General features: G+C 38.1%; 1 protein-coding gene across 4 annotated transcripts in view; it reads left to right on the plus strand.

Annotated features, from left to right (window-relative positions):
- The window catches only part of LOC127415271 (nuclear factor 1 C-type-like), a 153008-nt gene that overhangs the window by 84543 nt on the left and 44308 nt on the right, over positions 1–24157 (plus strand). For all 4 annotated transcript variants that reach the window (XM_051653960.1, XM_051653958.1, XM_051653962.1 and 1 more), the window contains exons 3-5: positions 17776–17847; positions 18654–18728; positions 22132–22255. In XM_051653960.1, coding sequence (XP_051509920.1) covers positions 17776–17847; positions 18654–18728; positions 22132–22255 — 271 coding nt within the window. The remainder of the gene's footprint in view (positions 1–17775; positions 17848–18653; positions 18729–22131; positions 22256–24157) is intronic.

Genomic DNA, 24157 nt, shown 5'->3' on the forward strand with positions numbered 1-24157 from the left:
GTATCTACTCTAAGTTGAAAAAGTTCACTTGCAAGATATTTATATATTTAAAAGGTACATTATCCACAAGTACTGTTGTGGTCTCTGAAGTTGCATTGTTTGCATTCAGCGCACTGGCTTTAGTTCCTCAGCCGGCCCATTCCAGGAAAGTCCACTACAGCAGAGCGGGAACCAGAGACACGGGTGTCAGATCAGAGGGGATTGCAGCCTCTCAGACCTCAGAGGAGGAACATTCCTATTTATTATGGATCTCTAACCGCATCACTGGGCCTAAGAAACCGCCATTTGAAAATAATACTGTGCTGAGAAGAGACAGGGAGGGTGATGGAAGCAGCCCAGAGGGTGAGGCCTTTGTGTTGAGGGTCCTGGCGTGACTTTGGCCTTAGAGCCCTCTCTAAACCAAACACCCTCCCAACGCCCACCCAGACAGCCCTGTCCTGCTTCCACTCTTGGAATGGAGAGCTCGGATGTGTGCCCTGCGAGATCTGCCCGCCCGCCATGACCTACTGTAGCCTCCACTCTCTCGTTATCCCCGTCGGCCTATTAGAGATGTCAGCGTATGTTTTGATGGAAACCCATACTAAGTCTTTTCTCAATTCCGTCCCCATAATCATAGAAATAGTGGATGGCGGAGGCACGAACTGGTAGCCACTAAAGGCTTTCCCGCACACATTGGCCATGGTATTGGAACGGTTAGGATACTGATTTTGTGGTATTGGTGTCTGTGTTTGAGTGCCTATGCATGCACATGTTTATATGCATATTATGCAAATGTATACAACTGCATGTGTGCATACTATGCATAAATACTATGTTTGTATAAACATTTAACATCATTATTTCATGTGCCAGTGTGTGTGCACTCTGCATGGGTCCTCACAAATGACATGCTATGCTCAAATTGCAGTGAGAGCGCTTTATAGCCGTTCCAAAGGCTATGGTGGGTGATTTAAGCCATTTTATATAAATATATATTTTAATATGTCTATGAAACTCATCCAAAAATAACTTGAAAGGGATACGCCATTCACATCTGGTTTTTATATTGTGGCTTGTGGAACTGCAGAAAAAATAAGAGCTTTATAATTCTTTACTCACAATGCAAGTGAAGCCCCACAGTGCCCTCTTCAACTGCAGCCTCAATAACTATAGTTGTTTATTAGCACTCTGAGTCAGAGTACAGGGCCTCCTGAGCTGCTGTAACACCTTATGCACCCATGAATGTGAGGTGTCAATTGATGATGCAAGTAATGTTGTCCAAAAATAGGTCTCATGGCCACCTTTGAATTAATCATAGAATTTGAGCTTCAAAGTACTTGCAATAGTCCCGATTCTTAATTCTGATTGGATGACGTTCAAATATGTTATAAAATTATTATAAATGGCCACCTTTGACCATACATTCTATATCAATTAAATTTGATTGTTTATTGAACGTTGGTGTCTTTTATCATATGCTGTTGCCGCCGTTTTATAAAAGCAATAAGTCACTAAACTTCAGTGCTTTTTCAACAGGTAAGGGGAGTTTTAGGCTTTACCTGTGGTAAAATCACTGCAAGTGACTTAGAATGGCTTTCTGCTTTATTAGGTCACTTGTACAGGTGCATCTCAATAAATTAGAATGTCGTGGAAAAGTTCATTTATTTCAGTAATTCAACTCAAATTGTGAAACTCGTGTATTAAATAAATTCAATGCACACAGACTGAAGTAGTTTAAGTCTTTGGTTCTTTTAATTGTGATGATTTTGGCTCACATTTAACAAAAACCCACCAATTCACTATCTCAACAAATTAGAATACATCATAAGACCAATAAAAAAAACATTTTAGTGAATTGTTGGCCTTCTGGAAAGTATGTTCATTTACTGTATATGTACTCAATACTTGGTAGGGGCTCCTTTTGCTTTAATTACTGCCTCAGTTCGGCGTGGCATGGAGGTGATCAGTTTGTGGCACTGCTGAGGTGGTATGGAAGCCCAGGTTTCTTTGACAGTGGCCTTCAGCTCATCTGCATTTTTTGGTCTCTTGTTTCTCATTTTCCTCTTGACAATACCCCATAGATTCTCTATGGGGTTCAGGTCTGGTGAGTTTGCTGGCCAGTCAAGCACACCAACACCATGGTCATTTAACCAACTTTTGGTGCTTTTGGCAGTGTGGGCAGGTGCCAAATCCTGCTGGAAAATGAAATCAGCATCTTTAAAAAGCTGGTCAGCAGAAGGAAGCATGAAGTGCTTCAAAATTTCTTGGTAAACGGGTGCAGTGACTTTGGTTTTCAAAAAACACAATGGACCAACACCAGCAGATGACATTGCACCCCAAATCATCACAGACTGTGGAAACTTAACACTGGACTTCAAGCAACTTGGGCTATGAGCTTCTCCACCCTTCCTCTAGACTCTAGGACCTTGGTTTCCAAATGAAATACAAAACTTGCTCTCATCTGAAAAGAGGACTTTGGACCACTGGGCAACAGTCCAGTTCTTCTTCTCCTTAGCCCAGGTAAGACGCCTCTGACGTTGTCTGTGGTTCAGGAGTGGCTTAACAAGAGGAATACAACAACTGTAGCCAAATTCCTTGACACGTCTGTGTGTGGTGGCTCTTGATGCCAAGACCCCAGCCTCAGTCCATTCCTTGTGAAGTTCACCCAAATTCTTGAATCGATTTTGCTTGACAATCCTCATAAGGCTGCGGTTCTCTCAGTTGGTTGTGCATCTTTTTCTTCCACACTTTTTCCTTCCACTCAACTTTCTGTTAACATGCTTGGATACAGCACTCTGTGAACAGCCAGCTTCTTTGGCAATGAATGTTTGTGGCTTACCCTCCTTGTGAAGGGTGTCAATGATTGTCTTCTGGACAACTGTCAGATCAGCAGTCTTCCCCATGATTGTGTAGCCTAGTGAACCAAACTGAGAGACCATTTTGAAGGCTCAGGAAACCTTTGCAGGTGTTTTGAGTTGATTAGCTGATTGGCATGTCACCATATTCTAATTTTTTGAAATAGTGAATTGGTGGGTTTTTGTTAAATGTGAGCCAAAATCATCACAATTAAAAGAACCAAAGACTTAAACTACTTCAGTCTGTGTGCACTGAATTTATTTAATACACGAGTTTCACAATTTGAGTTGAATTACTGAAATAAATGAACTTTTCCACGACATTCTAATTTATTGAGATGCACCTGTATGTGCAAACATCTCACCCTGAGCAGCCTAGAAGGGTTATTGAAGATGCTGTTGCATTTTGTTGTGTATTCTCAAATTAAAATGCATCAGAAAACATCACTTGCAGTTACACGGAGAATTTACGCACCTGAAAATTGGTCTATTTGAATGCATTTTTGATTTAAAGACTTTTATTTTAGATTTGTGTGGTGTGATCAGGCATAAGTCATCTGCCCAGGATAGTTTTAGGGAAACACCATGCATGCAAGAATGCTGAGAGGTTCTTTTCAGGGTTCAAATGAGATTTCATATCATATGATATGAACCTAAAAGTGTAGTTTCAGAAAGTATCGAGGAAGAATACTGTTTTTTTATTTTATTTATTTGTATTTACTTGTTTGCAATTTAGATCCGTTTTTTTAGAATACAATGTCTTCTGTATTACCTTCTGCTCATGCTATATCTATTAATTCTGGAATATTCATTGCTGCTTTGTGTTACTTTTACTAAATAAACAGAAGTACATTATATGATGAAAATATGCTTATTTGAAAAGCATCACTTTGCATTGTTTTAATATTGCAATGTATATTTATTAAGCTAGTGCATTTTAACTGATGAACTGAAACTATCAACAGATGTTCTTGATTTTATATTCTAAATTAATTTCAGTATGTGTTTTCAGTTTAAAAGGTGTTTGACTTGCATATATGCTTTTTATAAAACAAGCAGAGCAAGAAATTGTCATTGTATATTAAGATTGAGAGATTGTCATTGTATTGAAAGCAGTTGTAATCTTTTAATTTGTGCTCGTTAATAAAATATGCCTTTTAATTTTTTCATGTGTTTTTGTTTTTTTAGAGAGATGAGTTCAGGGTAGATTTGAGAATCCAGAATAGATATGCTTCTTAGGTGTTATTGTTAGGACATAACGTGCAGTGTGTGCGTACAGTATGTGTCTGTATGTGTGTTTGCACCTGCAGTGTGACGTGTATAGCCCTCCCTGTCTTCCTCCAGCTGGCAGTGATTTGTCCAGGCGTTTAGATTGAGCAAATAGCTACAGTGTGTTATTACTGTCAGACTCCGGCAGCCCCATAATGCCCCTCTGCCACAGGAAGCTGCAATCTTGCAGAAAAGGTCAGCTGGACCAATTACACCCACCTACCATTTTCCCCTCAGTGAATCCCTCTCAGCATTCCACGCCCACTCCTTCCTCGCAGGCCCCCCAGAAGTTGGTACGTAAAGACTGTCATTTGGCTTTTGCAGCTGTTAGACGTTGCCCTCTGCTCCTCTGTTGCATATTTGTGAGGGATTGTCCTCACTGAATATTGTTTTTCAGTCATATGCAGAACTTAATGTATTAGTTCCTTTTACCTAATTTTGTTGTTTTACTGTGTGTTCTTTTAATGATGTGCAAAACCACGTATTTTCAAAATCGACTAGTCGGCAGGTTGCCTGAATGTCTATAGTCGACTAATCTGTTTTAAAGGTGAAGTATGTAACTTTTTTTGTATGTCAAAATGTTCTACTATCCCAGTTTATTGTTCATTAACAACTATATGTAAGCAATTCGTGGGTTTACAGTATCTTCCCCAAAAGTATAAACATTGAGCCTCCCAGGCACTATCAAAACATTGATGTTTATATTCTGATTGACCTGCTTAGACACACCCATCCCTTTCTAGCTCAACCAATACCGTGAGTTTGGGGCATGGCTACTTTTAGTAAGCTGTTCAGCCGGGAGAATATGAACATCCATGGCAGAAGTGTACACAACAAAATAAATTTAGCTTTGTCTTCAGATGTTAAAGCCAAAATTTGAAGTCTTGCTAAAAAGACGCAGAGACAAAGAACGGAGTAAAACCAGAGAACATTAATGTCGCAGTTACAGGAGGAGGACTTTGAGGGAATTTTGGGGGGATCGATGGAGACACCAAACTTGCAGAGTTGCTTCTCATCAGGTAAGCTACACTCAAGGTATTGCCACACAAGTTAGCTCATTACTGTCAAGCTCCAGATAAATTCATTAGATACTCTGAATATGTATCATTCCACTTACTAATTACCAGAAGAACCATCCTACTTCATGTGCTGGATCCCATGCTCACCTAGCTGATGTTCAATTCGGCGACGTTATCGGACAACCTGATTCCTCTGCCATGCTTTCTGTCCGGTGTGTAGATGTTATAGTGGTCTTGTTCATTAAAAAATTAAACATTTATTACCTTTTTTTGGGGTGTAGGGGTATTGGCAAAGGTTGTTTGAAAACATAATTTATTTTTGTAATTCCGTTCGGTGTGCTAATAGAAAATCAATTACATACTTCACCTTTTAAGGAAGCCCGTCAAAAACAGATCGATCTATTACGAGCTATTTTTACTAGACACCGTGTCTTAAAAATGCTATGCTCATTGCACGAGGTGCTCAAAAACAGCACAGGTCACAACGAAGTTGCCAAAGACATCTGACTGCATGTGTATTTCTGTAGTGGCAGTGCTACAAGGATAGAATTTAAAGACATAATCCATGTTGGTTGTATCGTGCAAATTGTCAGCATATTGATTAAAGCACTGCCGCTGAAACTACCAAAACTAAAAAAGGAAAAAGTATAAAACTTGTCGACCACTAAATGACTAGTCACTTGTTGAATGATTGGTCGACTAGCTGACCGTCAAGACCCCTAGTTCTGTTTACATTATTTGATTCCTTTTTCATTATTTTTCATTCATCCTGTCTCCATATCTTTGCTCTGCAGATCTAGATTTGGAAGGGGTTTTTTTTTTGCATTTGTTTTGTGTAATGTATTATTGAGAGAATAACCATTTGTTTTTATAAATGGGACTGTTACCATCCTTCCATCTTCTCTACTTCTCTCTCTGACTCTATATAGGACACCAGTGTGTTGGACCATATAAAAGTAAAGGCTTCCTTCATTAAACGACAGCTTTGCGGCATCGACCCTGTTCTGCTTACCTCAGCAACTTCGCGGAAAGATTTAAGAGTTGACAATCCCTCTCTCTCTCTCTCTCTCTTCCTCATTTTATCTCTCTTTTTTCCTAACTCTTGTAGTGTACACTACACTCTTGTTCACTTTCTCTGAGCCCTTCATGTTTCTCCAACCTTTTCTATTGGGATGGGTCACATTGGTTGACTAGTTGTCCAACAACCATCTAGTCTTTAAGTAAGGTTGACTAGTTTATTTACTGTAGATTTTTATATAAGTATTTGTTTTTATATTTTTTTAGCGGTGATGCTTTAAATATCACGGTGACAGCATGCTGTGCTTTAGTATTACGTCTTTAAATTCATCCCCTTAAAAACAGCATCACTTCAGTCATACACAAAGACAGATGACTTTAGCAGTTTTGTCACATCACGTTCTGATTAATTCCACGGATTTTCATTATGCTTCTTTTATGTAAACGCTCCCTAAGAAGCAATTGGGTCCAATTGTAGTCAAATCATCCCAAATCCAGCCAAATAATATAGGGCTTCCTTAGCCTCCTGAGATCTGAGCGTGACTGCTGTGTGCATTTTCCATTTCCCTTTTTGATTTGTAACTAGTAGCACCTAATATACAAGCAAAAAAAAAATGTAAGTCCACAAACGATTTTTTGAAAAGCTGAATAAATAATTCTTATTCAAAGTAAAGTCCAGCATCATCCAATCACTGCCAACCATGTTAAAATAAAATGTAGCATTATAAAATTCTGAATCTATGTACTGATTACCATTGTCCCATGTCTGCCAAACATTTTGAGTGGTCCAAACATCATCTGCGGCCTGAAACTGAACTTTTGGTTGGATTTTAGGATTGAATGCACTTAGCTGCATAGAAAGCTATAAAATGCTCCCTTGATCCCTTGCTCACTATTTAGTGAATGACATTAGTGAATGCTGTCTGTCTGCACTGGTCTGAGAACAGTTCAAAATGCATCTTATTTTCATCCTAACTCCATATAAAGCCTCTAAAACAAAAATGTTCAGCTTTTGGATGAACCCATTTATCTCGATGTGAAAATGCACAGTAAATATATAGGAATGCATTTGCTAATGTTAATGAATAGAATCGTATTGCACAGAGATAACAAAAATAAACATAACAAAATGTATATTAAAATGAAGCTAAATGACCCACAGATGTGTTAGAGTTGAAAGTTATTAAAATAATTCTAAAATGTTTTTTCTACTTTTGAGGAAATGTGGTGCCAGTGTTTACATATGTAGACATCATTTCAAGGAAATTGACAGTATGCTTTTGTGTCACGTGACTCTGTGCGGCAGAAGTTAACCTTTAAATGACAGTCAAGAGTTTTGTGAACAGTATTCAGTCAGTTTTTATTCATTTAAATTATGCATTGCGTATAGTGAAGCAAAAATACAACATCCACACATGTGGACGCGGGGTCGCACAAGATTAGGGCCGATTAATCGACTAGTCATTCAGACAACCCACTGACTTGTCGATTTTGAAAATATGTAGTTTTGTACTTCCCTATACTCTCCTGTTGGGTGTGAGATTCCTGATTCCCCAAATATTTGTCAAACAGAAATTTTCCTTCAGTAGCGCTTGACACTTTTGTGCTCTGCCTCTGTTTTAACCTGGCTCCATCCCATTGATAGGGTCTGCAATGAATTTAGCCGAACACTGATGTTTGTAAGATATTAAGATTAACCATTAAAAGTTTTCAGTAGATTCATATCCATGAAGGCCTGGGGGTCAGTGCAGTTCACCAGACTTCTGAATAAGCAAAGAAACCCCTCCCAATGCCTCTCTTTCTGTTTCTCTCACTGTTTCTTTTAAAATCACTCCTTCTCAATCTGACATTCTCCTTTGGTTCTTCTCTAAATGTTAAAGTCTTATTGGGTGACTCAGACAGTGATGGTCAGGATCAATAACTCTTAACCCGACAGCTCTCACACTCACCAGAGAGAGAAAAAGAGAAGCAGACAGAACAGGAAAGAGAGATTTTTATAGAGATTTGCATTTACTGTTTGGCCTTCAGCAGAAAACAGATCAGCAATGAAATCAGATCTGTGAAAATGATCTTGAGAGATGAAGAGAGAGATGGAGGAAATGAAAGAAGGTGCTTCCCAAATCACATACTTCACTATTCTACGCTATTTTGTAGTTTAAGTAGTGCAAGTAGTATATTCACACAGAAAATGCAACAAAAAGAAGTGCACTGCAAGTACCCGGATTATATACTTCAACCAGAAAAGAAAAACAGAGTGTGTAACACTGGACACTTCATGTACTCAGTGGTCGCTGCTTGCGCAGCAGAAGGGGTGGGGTTACCTGGCCGCGATGCTGGCATGACAAAACAGTTGTAATTAATTGTGAATGTGGAAACTAGCTAAACTTCTGTGAAGACAGCTTCTTACAAATTTGAGTTGAATTCTTTTGCATCACACAACACTGTGTGAATATGTGCTGTATTTGAGAGATAAGTGTTGAACTTATTAAGTGTTGAGTTTGGCTGATGCGCTAAAGCTAGTGGCAGCACATCATGTGCGGATGAAGTGTCACTTGCGTCAGCCGAAAACAGCATATGGTTCCGTATAGTAATAAATTGTTAGTGTTCCATTTGGGACAGTAATACACTTTGAAAATGTATACAGTAGATGCCTGAGTGCATAGTGTATGTCTTATAGAACACAGCTAGAGTGATACAGAAAGAAAAATAGTGGGAAATGTAGGGAGACATGGTACTTTATTTTTTGAATATTTCGTGATATAGTTGTTTTTGCTAGAAATGTAATTTCAAAATGGTTTATATTTGAATTATTATGTGGTTATGCCTGTTTATGGGTAATCCAGTGACCTATTGTATATACTGTACAAATTAAATGTACTTCATCTCATTTGATTATTGTCTCTTTTTATTTGGAAACCAAAAGATTGTTATTCACAACATATGAATTATAATTCTGGTATCCGCTCAAAACCAGCTTTACATTATGTAATGCAAGTTAAAATCTAAACACTCAAAAACAGATATATCATAAGACAGATAGTTCTGACTCTAAATTTTGATTGTATGAGCTACATTAAAAATGATTGTCAAATAGCTAATATACAGTAAGCACATATTATTTTATCTGCGTACTGTCTATCTGTTAATGTGGCAAGTACACAACTAACCTCCTGTAACAACACCATCTTGATTTGTCTGAGATGCATCCCACTCTGTATTTTAACATTAATCAATGTTTCTTATTGTTTTTATGTATAAGGAACATAAAGCAATCTTGCCCACACAAATCTACAGCATTATAAACAGTATAGCAGAAGTACTATTGCCAGATTTTGCAATAGAGCTTTTGTATCAAGATTCTGTTTTTGAGTCACGTGACGCCATGCGAGGTTCGGACGTGTGAACGTAGTGAACTTTGCTAGTTTTGATACTTTTTGTGTCATAAACCGGTGAGATTCGATACATCCTGATCCATAACTGTTCTAGGAAGACAATATGTCAAAGAATTCAAAAATCCTCGTGCTCTGGAGACATTAAATTACACTTACGTGCTTAAGCTGATGCCCCTTCGGAGGCCTCAAGCCAGGGAGTTGATTTGGCTGGAGAGGTGAAAGAAATTAGGCGAGAATTGCTGAACGTATCGGCAATGCTGACGAAGGTCGTTGCTGACTTGGAGGATCTTTTTGTAATACGTCGATCGTATTGGACTTCAGTCTGGTTTGGTTCAGCTACGAAATCAGACATCAGAAGACTACAAAGGACAGTTCGGACTGCTGAGAGGATTATTGGTTGCCCCCTGCCCCCCCCCCCCCTTCAAGAACTATACACTTCCAGAGTGAGGAAAAATGCTGGAAAAATCACTCTGGACCCCACTCACCCTGCCCACTACCTTTTTGAACTGTTGCCTTCTGGCCGACGCTTCAGAGCTCTGAGCACCAGAACCGTCAGGCACAGGAACAGTTTTTTCCCTCAGGCTGTCCATCTCATGAACAGTTAAATTGCCCCATGAGCAATAACTATGTGCAATACACAGTTTAGTGTTTTTTATATTTATCCAGCACATCCAACCTCTTCTGCCATTTCATTCCTCTGAGAGAAAAAAACAAAAAAACATTTGCACTGTACACAACAGATTTGTATTTACACTGTACATAACAGATTGTATTAGATTTGCACTACCCATGTGTATGTGTGTATGTTTGTATGTATGTGTGTGTCTGTATGTATGTGTATAATTATTTTTTATTTTTTATTATTATCTATGTTTTGCTGCTGTTTTTGTATTGTTTTTGTATTTTTGTACACTGGAAGCTCCTGTCACCAAGACGGATTCCTTGTATGTGTAAGCATACTTGGCAATAAAGCTCATTCTGATTCTGATTCTGATTCTGATTAGGCGTTTCATCAATATCATGTGGTCAGGGCGAATGATCAGACACCGGTCGCTGCCATCTCACTTGATGCCAAAAAGGCATTTGATATGGTAGAATGGGATTATCTTTTTAAGATTTTGGAAATATACGGGTTCGGGAATACTTTTATTGGATGGATTAAGTTACTTTATAGACACCCTGTAGCGGCGGTACAAACAAATGGATTAATTTCAGATTATTTTACTCTGCACAGGGACACCCGGCAGGGTTGCCCTCTTTCCCCAGTATTGTTCTGTCTTGCCCTGGAACCATTAGCAACTGCAATAAGAAAGAAAGATGTTTTTCCAGGGGTGGTGGCGGGAGGTGTGGCGCATAAGCTTTTGCTTTACTCAGATGATATTTTATTATTCGTCTCCGACCCCACTAGATCTATGCCTTGCCTCCACAGAGTTATTAATACCTTTTCTAAGTTCTCAGGAAACAGAGTCAATTGGTCTAAATCCAAAGCTTTGGCTCTGACAGCGTACTGCCCAGTATTGGTTTTTCAGCCGGGTGCCTTCCAGTGGCCCAAACGGCATTAAGTATTTGGGCATTTTATTCCCAGCAAATCTGTGTTAATTTTGACCCCTTAATAAAAAGGTTTTCGAGCGATGTGGGCAGGTGGGCTTCATTACATTTTTCTATGATTGGGAAGGTTAATGTTATTAAAATTAATTGTATTCCAAAATTCAACTACCTGCTACAGTCTCTCCCTGAAGATGTCCCCCTCTCTAATTTCAAGTAAATTGATAGCATAGCGAAGTCCTTCATTTGGAATGGTAAGTGTCCCAGATTACATTTCAATAAGTTACATAGGCCGATTGACAAAGGTGGGCTAGGTCTACCCAAGATTTTGATTTATTATTATGCATTCGGTCTCAGACATTTGGTGGCAGCATTTGAGGAGGTGATTTTTAGAAGGCTGGGAAAATGGGATTTGTTTGATAGGAAGTGGGGTGGATATTTGGCTTTTTTGGAGGGTTCTCGGGGAGGGGCAGTGGAAAGGGATTTGTAGTTTAGATGTGTATGTGCATTCTTGTTGTTTTTTGAAAGTATACTTTTTTTTTTTTTAATGTTCTAATTGTTGGTGACCACTGTAGTGCGTGTTTGTGTCGTGTGGGGGTGGGGGCTGTTCCAGGGGAGGGGTTTAATTTATTGATTCTGTATTTTATGTTGTGTTTGTTTGTCTTATGAATGGAATCAATACAAATTGTTAATAACAAAAAAGAGTTGTGTATTTGAAAGTCTAATAATTCAGCCCATGAGGAATTTGGTGGATTTGGAGTGTTTGGAATTGAGTTTCTGTGTGCCGATGTGCAGGATTTGTGGAGGAAAGTTCTGCAGACATTCTAAACTCAACTGCAGTTAAGGTTTATTTTCTTGCGGGTCCAAAAGAGTGAAAGTTCACTCACTCTTCCTGCCATGACTGTGTAATACCTCATGTTGTTATTTAGCTGTTAGTCACTCTAATAGTTGAGGCAGTGCATAGGAATGTCTTTTACATAAGGTCATTTCCACAGCTCAAACTTTCTCTCACTCTCTCTTTCTCTCTGACTTTCACACTCTGCCCACTCCAACTTTTGGAATCCTCTCTGTCTCTGCCAACTATTTTGTAGCGGCCATTTGCCTCTCTGTTTCTCTCTTCCTCTCTTTTGCCCTGAACAAAGTGAGTTTGCACAGGGCATGCTGGTGCCCTTCAGTAGGGTTACTTATACTTTGTTGTGTTCTATCTTGAGAGAAAGAGGGAGGGATAGAGTTAGTGTGAGAGATGGAGATAGAGAGAGAGCTGAAAGTGCAATCTAAAATGGCTGCCAATGGCAAACTCCTTTCTGCTCGTGAAATGTCTGCCAAAAAAAAAAAAAATGTCGATGAATGATTCCTGGCTAGAAATTTAACTTGCACGAAAAGAAATAGCAACAACGTTCACTAAAAGTAACCTCACTTTTACTGCAGTGACAGTTTTAGTATGGAAAACAAGGATGAAAAGTAATTACGCTGGGGGCCATTAAATCATGAAGAAGCTAAAGATATTACACAAAGCACAATTTCGACACAAGAAAAAATATGGTTTTGTTGAAGGAGAGGGAAGCTATCCTCTTGATAGATCAGAGAATATTTATTGGGTTACTAATCAACTAGACTAATGCGTGTCCAGATCACACGTCAGGTTGTATTCTGATTTTCCATCGTGACTTTTGAAGGAAACCTACTAAAAGTTTCTAGAATGGAATTTTGATTTTGAGAAAGCCTTTCCCAAAATGTCAGACGTTTACTTCATAAACAGAGAAAACAGACATTGTTCAAGCATATATTACTACATATTTTCCATCTGTATTTCTACTTGAGAAAGTAGACTTGTTTCTGTAGCTCTGTTCCCGTTACTGGTAGAGCATTGCACTAGCAACGGCTAGTTCATTGGTTTGATTCCTAAGGAACACATGAACTGATAAAATGTATACTTGAATGCATTGCAAGTTGCTTTAGATAAAAGCGTCTACTAGGCAAATAAAAATATTTACATTTTTTGTTATCAAGTCAATGTACTGTTTGTTGTTGTATGAAAATTTTTTGTTCATGTATGAAAAATGGAATATGGAGCTCTTGGTTGAGCTCAAAGGCAATTCCTTGTTTGTTTATGTTGTGTATGTTACTGCATTTTCCCCTTAGTTTTGGGTGACAAAGAGCGGGAATATGCACAAATGGGAATGTTTTATGTATGGATTAGGTTGTTTTGTCATTATTCTGTTGTTTATTGAGAAATGGCTGGATAAAATGGCATACATTTACTTCATACACCGAAAGAAAATGGACTATGTTCAAGCACTTTTTTTGCATCATATTTTCCAACTGCGTTTCTACTTTTTGTTCTCGGGTTTATGTATGAAAATATACAATGTGGACCTCTTGATTGGGTTCATTAGCAATTGCTCTCCTATTTATGTTGTAAATGTTATTTGTGTTATTTCTTTACAGCCATGTGACAAAGAGCTGGATCACAGACAAATAGAAGGGTTTAATGATTAGATTAAGTTGATTTGTTATTATTGTGACGCTTTTTGAAAAATCGCTTTCCAAAATGTTGTACTCGTTCTTTGTACATGGAGAGAAAATAGACAATCGGTGCGTCTCAATCAGCTCCCTAGCTTCCTGTGTTGTTAATCAGTATATTCGAACACAACTTCAGGTACTGGCAAGGGTGTTCATCCACTGAACATAGGGACACTTATGACTCAATTACCTGCTTGCGCATCTGGTATTAATCAACAAAAAATCGCTGTATAAATGAAACTGTCATGCATTTTCATTGAAGATATCCAAAGGTACTGTGTTATTATGAAAGATAAATTGCATTAATTAAAGAATCAAAAATATAGTGTATTTTTAACCTTCTTTTAACAACTATTATACTGTATTTAAAAGATTGTTTTCCTTTCATGGTCATGAAAAAGAAAAGATGAAAAGATATTACAAACAGCATCTTTTTAAAGAGGAAATAAGGCTTTGACTTCATAGTTTTACGCTTGTGCTCGTCTTCTTACGACTTCAAAGACTTCAGAAGACATGAGGATGTTTCCGGTAAGGGAACGTAGTGAGCAACGAAGCTCCTTGGTTTTTACAGTGCATTCTGGGAATTTTTAGGGAGCAATTGTTTCAGTGCACTGGAACAATTTTGCAAATTTACATCTGCATTTCTACTTTTTGTATGAAAAGATAAGCAAGGAGTTCTTGGTTGTGATCAGAAGAAATTCCTCTCTTATTTACGTATGTTGCATGTTATCTTCGTGTTTTCCTTACAACAGTTTGACAGATCTAGAATATGCACAAATAGGACATTTTTAGGATTGTATTATTTTGTTTTGTGTAGCTTTTTGAAAAATCTCTTTACAAAATGGCGTACATTTACTCCATTGGCCGAGAGAAAATGGATGTTGTTCAAGCGCATATTATTGCATCATATTTTCCATCTGCATTTCTACTTCTTTGATCATAGGTTTATGTATGAAACAATGAAATGCAGACCTCTTGGTTGAGTTCAGAAGCAATTCCTCTCATTAATTTTTTGGTGTCCTCAGCTTCATGGGCCATTTTTAACACTGAGGTGTTTGGTGCCAGTATCTCCCTCAAACTGACACTTTTATTTTTCCTTCCTGGTTCCTTCGGTCTGAAGGCTGCTTGCCTAGAAACCACTGCAGCTTTTGGCAGGAATGTATTGGACACTGAAGACAATCACGGAAGAGAAAAGCCGAAAGAGAGGGGAAACTGGAGTGAGTCCCTCTGTGTAGCTGGCAATGCTAATCATCCTGGCCTGCACAAAATCACTGCAATGACAGACATGTTTGTTTATGCTTTTGTGTTGGGTTGTTTCTTATTTTTTATAATTTGCTGCACTTTCAAACATTGCTCCTCTGGAACGGCGTCCAGACCTGTCAGTATCCATCTGTCTCCTACTGTTGTAGACCTCTACAATTTTTCATATTCAAAACATCAACAAGCAAATGGCCCTCCTTTGAAATGTTTGAAAAGATATGTAGGGTTTTTAAAGGAATAGTTCACCATTTTCTCTTTAAAAACCAGTATGACTTTTTCTCCTGTGGAACACAAAAAGAGTTCTTTATAATAGAATGTTCAAGCTGCTCTTTTCAGCAAGAAAGTGAATGGTGACTACGGCTGTCAAGAAAGATTTTAAAGGCAAATATTTAAGTGAATAACAACATAAATTTCAGTATGTGAAAGTCATACAGGTTTGGAATGACATGTGATTCAATTATGACAATATTTTCCTTTTTGGGTGAGCTATCCCTTTATGCAAACATCTAATATTTTGTGGCAGGCAAAAATTAAACCAAGCGGGCACATCAAAGAACAGCCATGATATTAACGTACTAACTATTGGAAAAAATGATATAAGTGCAGTGCTCTGGTCGAGCATCGCTGTAATGTTGCCGCTGCCTGTGTTTGCATGCGCTGTATGTGTGTCATGAGCAGTAGTTTGTGGTCGGCTTAAGAGTCCTGCAGGCCATAAAGAGTGTGAGAGTCGTAATGAAGCGTTGCATTCAGACGTGTGCAGCCGGTCGGACTCTCCTCGGCTTTGAACTAGTAGTGGCGTGCAGCCCATCTGATAGGGAGCGTTCTTATTTATTTATCCAGCTTGAGCTTTTTTATGGTCTTTTCTTTGAACGCCTGCCAGAGTCCTTGCGGTAACCCTGCCATTCTTTCATTCCGTATTGAGAAAATCCTCTACTGCTTCTTGACTCAAATTTATTTTATGTGTTTATCTGCTTTTTCCCCTTACATACATGTGGTAAAGAGCTGGAACACGCACAAATGGGAAGGCTTGATGCTTGGATTAGGTTGTTTTGTCATTATTGTGTCGCTTCAGTAAGTTTACACTTTGGCAATATAATCTTATTGTGCTCTGCCTGTGAAGAGGGTTCAGTGAGATTATGCTCGACCTTGCCAAACAAGTTGAAACAAAAGAGAATATTTGAATGGTTTTGGTGCACTTTGTACAGTGTGTTTCTCATTTACGAGGCTTATGAGCCATTTGGCAAAGCCCTTGTTGGCTATCAGAGTGCGTAAGCCTGTATCAGTAACCTATGAGTGTTTTATATAAAACATACCGAGTATTCGCTTCCTCTCTGCTGTTTATGCAGAAACATGTTCTTATGTCAGATTACGAAAGCTATCGCTGTCATGATCAACCACATCTCCAAAACTCAGAGTCTTGAATAAATGCAGCAGCAGTTTGCATATGATTGCAATAACTCAAAATATCTAAGTACATCTATAATAGAATCAGTGCATAGTTATAGAATGTTGTTTGTGTGTTTTGTATTTGCATGTAATATTTTGTATTCATTATATTTCATTATATTCAACAGATTATTTTAAAAATTAGTAGTTTCTGCATTAGTCTTGCTGTATCACATTATTATCTAACGAAATTATATTGTAATTGATCAGGGTTATAGAGTTTCAACATTTACAGAACTCAGGGGCCCTTAAAATAAAAACGATATTTTCTTGGCAACACTTTATAATAACTATCTTAAAGAACATTAATTACATTATATGATGTTAAGCAGATCATTAAAAAGTTAGAAAGTTAGTAGAGTAGCCTATTCTCATTTATTTATTTATTTATTTATACCTTTCCAGAGACTACAGCGAAACATTTGCTGTAATAGCTTAACTGGCACATTTATATAAATATTTACTATCATTTATTAAAGTAAATCTTATCTGATTAAAACAAAGAAAAAGTTTAAAAAGTTCTATTTATTTTATATATCTTCATTACGGACCTCCTGGAGTGCCTTCAGGGGCCCCCAGTGGTCCACAGATCCCTGGTTGAAAACCCTGGTGAAACGTAATAATACCTCATTTAAAAAGCTATTAAAAATTTGGAATTCTCTCATCATTTACTCACCCTCATACCATCCCAGATGTGTATGACTTTCATTCTTCTGCAGAACACAAAAGATTTCAAAGAATATCTCAGCTCTGTAGGTCCATACAATGCAAGTGAATGAGTACCAAAATTTAAACTCCAAAAAGCACATATAGGCAGCATAAAAGTAATCCATAAGACTTCATTGGTTAAATCTATATCTTCAGAAGCAATATGATATATAAGTCCTTTTTATTACTATAAATTATCCTCCCTGCCCAGTAGGTGGCGATATGCATGAAAAATGTGAATTGCCAAAAACAACAAAAGAAGAAGAATGTGAAAGTGGAGATTGATAGTAAAATAGGATTAAATATTGATCTGTTTCTCACACACATATATCATAATGCAAGATGATATGAGAAGATATCAGAAGATATGGATTGAACCACTGGAGTCGTATGGATTACTTTTAAGCTGCCTTTATATTGTTTTGGAGCTTTCAAATTTTGGTACCCATTCACTTGCTTTGTAATGATCTACAGAGCTGAAATATTCTTCTAAAAATCTTAATTTGTGTTCAGCAGAAGAAAGTCATACACATCTGGGATGGCATGAGGGTGAGTATATGATGAGAAAATAAAAAATTTTGGGTTAACTATCCCTTTAATTAACTACTGTGTGTTTGGCATTACTGTGCAAAAGTAGAACATTGACCTGAACACTGCAGGCCCCTTCGCCTTTCTATATCTATTAAGAAAATATGCTGAGTGGGGACTTATCTCTCCCTTCCTATCTCTCTCACTCAATCTCTATCTTTCTCTCTTTCTCAGAGGCAGAACAGAGCAGCAGTCCTCGCACAGGCATCGGTTCAGATCAGGAGGACAGTCGAGCAGCCACCATGGGTAAGAGAGCACATGTGTACACACAAACAGGATTATACTTACAACCACGCATACAGGAATACATGCAGTAAACATGCATACACTGCAGAATTTGTACAGTGCAGTGCGGTCCTGTAAGCGTTCTCTCCTGCACTATACAAACATCCTGTTTACCCAACGCAACCTACATACACAAACCCACACCCACAGACATCTCTTCCTCTCTCTCTCTGCCCAGTTTATGTCACACTCCAATCCACAGGGCTGTTTCAACAGAGCTGGTCTGAAAAGGCACCAGTTTCTCTGTATCACATGTGAATAAATGTCTGTCTCTGAAATTCACTAGATATGAGCCAAATGTTGTGTGTCTTGGACCTGGTTGGTGTCTTGGCCTGCTGACAAAAACATCTTAAACCAGCCTAAGATGGTTTGCTGGTCTTAGCACTGGTTTTAGAGAGGTTTTGGGCACTTGTCAACTGGGAAACCAGCTGGACGATTAAATACTGTAAACTAGTTGAACAACAGCTTGGCAAGACTGGGTGTAGATGATGATATTTTGAACAGTGTGTCAGTCTTGTCCATCTTTTGGGAGGATTATGAGTATGATGGGATAGCTTGTGGTTCTTGTAGTACTTGTGTGTTTGTCAATGCCAGTGACAACTATTTAAAATATTATCAAAAACTTCCCATTAGTAATTCATTATGCCCCCAAATTCCCCTCATGTAATACATTTATACTGTATTTACATTTACTCTGACACTTGCAAATTAAAACTAAATTGAATTATTAGTCTATCATTTATTCCATGTTTTCTTTTGTTTTACAGATGCTCCAGAGTTTCAAGAGAGCTTTGTAACTTCGGGAGTCTTCAGTGTAACAGAGTTGGTGCAAGTATCAAGAAGTGAGATTCCGTCAGTTATTTTTGTAATATGCTTTTGCTGTCTTTGGGATACATGTCTGTTTATCTTTTCTAATCAAATAAATTACCTCAGAAATGACCGAAGAATGCCAGCTAAATAGATAACTAAATATGCAACTAATTGTCTTAGTTCAAAGCAATTTGTGTCATATCCTGAATGAAGTTCAGCTTGATTTGTATTATATATGGCCCACCTGTCCCATTTAACACTGAGCTCACTGTCTCATCCATTAGCCATCTGTCAGCTTGCCCATTCATCTCAAAGGCAGTTGTTCGATTGGCGCAGGACCCCCTGGAAAAATTAGAAAGATAAAAAAATAAAATAATCTGCCATCTTCGCTTATATAGTCGGTGAAGAGGCCCTGCACACTCGTGGGGGAAAGCAAAGCCCTGTTACCATATCTATTCATTCTTATGAGGTAAATGGGGGAAAAATGTCCAAAAGATTAGGTATTTTAGACCTGTCAGAATTAACGCATTAATGCATGCGATTAATTAAAAAAGTTTAATGCATTGGAAATAAATGCATTTTGACAGGAAGTATATATGGTGTCAAATTTGATGCTGAAATCAAATTGCAGCATTTTCAAATGCGATTTAATCACGATTAACTACAAAAAAAAATATGCGATTAATCACAATTCAAAATTGTATTGCAATTAAAATAAATTATGCGATTAATCATGATTCAAAATTTTAATCGACTGAATGTACTACTATTTTTACAACTAAAAATATGAAGTAAATCTGGGGGCCTGGGTAGCTCAGCAAGTATTGATGCTGACTACCACCCCTGGAGTTGCGAGTTCAAATCCAGGATGTGCTGAGTGATTCCCGCCAGGTCTCCTAAGCAACCAAATTGGCCCGGTTGCTAGGGAGGATAGAGTAACATGGGGTAACCTCCTCATGGTCACTATAATGTGGTTCTCGCTCTCGGTGGGGCATGTGGTGACTTGTGCGTGGATGCCACAGAACAGCGTGAAGCCTCCACGTGCGCTGTGTTTCCGTGGTAACGCGCTCAACAAGCCACGTGATAAGATGCGTGGATTGACGGCCTCAGACGCAGAGGCAACTGAGTTTCGTCCTCCGCCACCCGGATTGAAGCGAGTCACTACGCCACCACGAGGACCTAGAGCGCATTGGGAATTGGGCATTCCAAATTGGGGAGAAAAGGGGAGGAAAAAAAAATAAAATATATATATATATATATATATATATATATATATATATATATATATATATATATATATATATATATGAAGAAAATCTGTTGTGTATATTTTTGCACTTCAAAGCAACAAAAAAAAAAAAAAAACTAAACTGCATTTTTTTAAACTAAATTATATACATTTTTATTCAATTTTATTACATTTTTATTTTATATGACCTCCAAAAAAACAAAAAACATCTGCTATGCTAATATTTGTGATTTATGTAAGGCTTGCAAAAAAATTATTTTGTCTAAATGCATAACTATTGGCTGTCAGTGGAGAAAGGAGCTTTTTGTAGTCAAATGGTGTAATGACGGCATCTACCAGCAGGGGCTAACTAGCCAAACCTTGACCTCTTGTTCAAAATCCAGGACACATTTACATTTCTTAGTGAATTATTGGGACTGGTCACCCTAAGCGTGACAAAATGCTACACTGCTGTTTTTATATAACATTGTATTGCGCGCACACAACCGAGCATGCTTGGTTCAGATGCACTCTCCTAGAATGTTTTTTCTGCTTTCTCAAGCAGCAATGGGAGGTATGATTTATTTTAGCATTTGTTCGGCCACATATGCAACATCTGAGTTAGTTGTCTTTTTTTCTTCTCCTTGCACCTTAACTGTCCCCTCCTGTCTCCCACACAGCCTTGTCCTTATATTAGACACAATTGAAACTTTTCACAGCTGATTCATGTCAGGTCTGACCATACCTCTTTAGAAGGGAAGGATTGCTGCCAGTCTGTCCAACATAACTGATTGTATATAGCTGAAATTATTTTCTTGCTTGTCCTGTTGTCTGGTAACTAGATAAGTGCCCTAACGAGATTGCTGTATATTCCACCTCACACCTGTGTGTGATCACAGTGTTTTACTTGTTAAAAAAAGGATTGATGGATTGTGAATGAAAAACATGTATAAAAGCATTCATAATTCATCTGTCAGCTGGCCCGATCTAAATAAAATGCCTTATTCTTTATGTTTGAATACTCTATTGTCATCATAACAGCGACAATGCATCTGTTTGAGGAAGAAACAATATGTTGTGGTTTCATGCTTGTTGACAGTGGTTTACCAATAGAGACATGAATGCTTAGAAAGACTTTTTTAGTAATTTTAGACAAGTTCTCATTATCTGGCCCCAGGAGGCTTTGGGATGACATATACAGGATAATGTGTTTATTGATCTAATTTGAGACTGTTTAATGATTATGCATATGTCTTAAGAGACATGCTAGTTTTCTCTAAACGCCAAACCCTTCGTTGACCCACTTTTCCCAGAATACATAATTAAACCAATAAAGAAAATGTAAGCATCACTGCATGCTTACTAGTTTTATAAGCAATTTACCAGCGTGCTCAAACCAGGCCAGATTTAATCCTACATAACATTGAAAATAAGCGTTCACACTTTTTTAATATAAATCCATGTGGAGGGAATAGTCATACTGTACATGCTGGAACAACAGGCACATTTTTCCCACACTGTATTTGCTTATAAAACAGTCAGAGATAGCTAAACATATACAATACAGCCTTGTCCATATAGACCAACCCATCAATGTACAATCAAACACACAAAGTATTTGTAGCAGAAAAGTGAACATAGGCATGCAATGGCACGATATAGACCATGGTACTGAATACTGAGTACTGACTACCTGAATGACTTATATACTATGGTACTCCAAAAAATTGCAAAGAATACCATGGTATTACCATGTTACCATAACATAAAAAACCCCATAAAAATACCAAGGTACTTTTGTTAGTGTTTAAGCTTAAGTGTGGAATTTTTGCGCCACTAGCGTCACCAAACAGAGTTGCAAAAATAATTATTGTTTTCATAAACTGTATATCTGTTTTAATAAAATGTACAGGTTTCCTGAACACTCCCCAAACAGATAGTCCTGCCCCAATAAGAGCCACAATAAGCACACTTTCTTTAGACAAATTTTCCTATGAATGTCTTACTGTAGAAGCATACTAAAGTTGTCTGCATATGCTAGGAAAGGAAAAAAATATTTAAAAAAAAAAAAATGTTTAAACACTTCAGCTTTAAGCTTAAAATTGCAATGGTTAATTTTTTTTTTTTTTTTTTTTAATGACTGACTCTTTATGTACTTATTTTTTGTTTACTGTTATGTTCTTATCTTGAATTCTGTGTGTGTGCAGCACCGGTGGTGACGGGCACAGGGCCGAACTTCTCTCTCGGAGAGCTGCAAGGGCATCTTGCTTACGATTTGAACCCTTCAGGTGTAGGAATGAGAAGAACCCTACCCAGCACCTCCTCTAGTGGGTCAGTACTCACATGCCTACTGTACACACGCATGCAAATTTACACTAAACCTGCATGCATGCTTGCTCACACACAACCACACATCTGGCTGCAGCATGCATAAATCCTCTTGTCAAAGGCACTGTGTCCTTGAGCTACTTTTGACAGTGATTAAATCTAACCTGTGTGAGTGTGTGTGTGTCCAGTCCCCACATGGATAGTTCAAATCGAAAACAGGTTAATAAACGTATTAAATTATGTCTTAATGTAAAAATACATGGTCAGATTTAGGGGTATGTTTAGGGGATAGAAAGTATCTTTAGCTCAAAACAATCGAAGTAAATGGAAAGTCACCACCATGCTATGTATGTCTGCATCCCCGCTAAAAATACCAGCATATGTTGTGTTTTGGATGCTGGTCCCCTTCATGGGTTGCTGGTGTGCTGGTGTCCCCACAAGGCTTTTTAACTAGCTTCATTAGGAAGATCATGCTGGTTGACCAGCATTTTTTATAGGTGAAAAGCATGATTATGCTGGTCCACCAGCTAGCACCAAACTAGCTTAAACCAGCCAAAACCTACATAAAAATGCATGCTGGTCTAAGCTGTTCTTTTCAGCAGGAATGCCTTTTTGTGGTTTGAAAAAGAATGAAAAGGACACGAAAATGAAGCAACATCTGTTTGTTCAACGCAGAATTCTCTCGGATTAAAACAAGGATTACAGCTTTATAGCATTATAGCTTTAGCCACATTTGTTGTCACGTTCCTGCTGCAGTAAACGGTTCTGAGTGTTCTTTTAATGTTGATATAGCTTGCAGTTTGGCTGCAACCAAAGCTGCAGGGGCATTCAACCTTACTACCTCAATACCAGAAGTTACAGCGAGCGGCTACATGTAGACTTTTGTCCTCCAGCTGTTGTTTTGAGTTTGGTGGTCCTCTTTGTTGCCATGATTGAAACTGCTGCAGTTGCTGATTGGTCCAAACCAGAGTCGGTTTGGCCTGCTTATCAGAACCTGGCTGAATCTGAGGAGCGAAACAAGGATGCGGCACTTGAGATTTCAGGGTGGTTAGGCAAGGCTTTGAGAGTTTCAAATGCACCTGTCAGCATTTTGCCATGATAAATGCTGGCTGTTAAAGCTCAAGTGTATAATTTTTTTATGTTAAAATACTTTCTCCTTAATATGCAGAAAAAAACTATAAGTAAGCCATTTGTAGATTGATTTTAATGAAAGTGAAAGACTTTGAATCTGTGGTGCTATTAAAACATTATACTGTTTCTTTAAGCATCCTGACCATCCCAACACAGCAACACTGGCTCAACAAATGGGATGAGTTAGGGGCGGAATTAACTGTTTGTGCGACCATTGGGGACTGTTCAAGAAACCAGTTTGAAAACAATCATTATTATTGCAATTCTGTTTGTTGATGCTAGTGGTGCAGAAATCACACATTTCAGCTTTCACAATTGCTATATTTGCAGAATTAGACAGAGAGAGCCAAACACCTTTTGAGCTAAAGTTGTTTGCTTCGCTGACATGAAATTTGTCACTGATGTGTCAGGAAAAAAAACGCTCCTCAGCCGAGCACAACACTGTTTAAAATCATCACAGAATTACATCCTTACATGCACCTGAGAATAATGAGTGAGTGAATATACTGTACACAGTATATAAAGCCCCTTATTCAGGTCTGCTGCTCAGCTGAGGGCAGTTTATTTGATTTATTTGCATTTGTGGTTGGCCAAAGCCCCAGTCCTGATTAATGCTTTTATTTTCCATTTAACGCACTGCAAAGCTAAAACAAAAGGAGAATGTTGGCAATCTGCTCTATGTTGCTGAGTGCTTGGGAAAAGCAGGGCTGGGGGACATCCATAAGCCACGGCCAGACAGTGTGTGAGGGTGTGTGTGTTACACGTGATGAATTA

This window comes from Myxocyprinus asiaticus, chromosome 24 (assembly GCF_019703515.2).
Source record: "Myxocyprinus asiaticus isolate MX2 ecotype Aquarium Trade chromosome 24, UBuf_Myxa_2, whole genome shotgun sequence".
NCBI lineage: Eukaryota > Metazoa > Chordata > Actinopteri > Cypriniformes > Catostomidae > Myxocyprinus > Myxocyprinus asiaticus.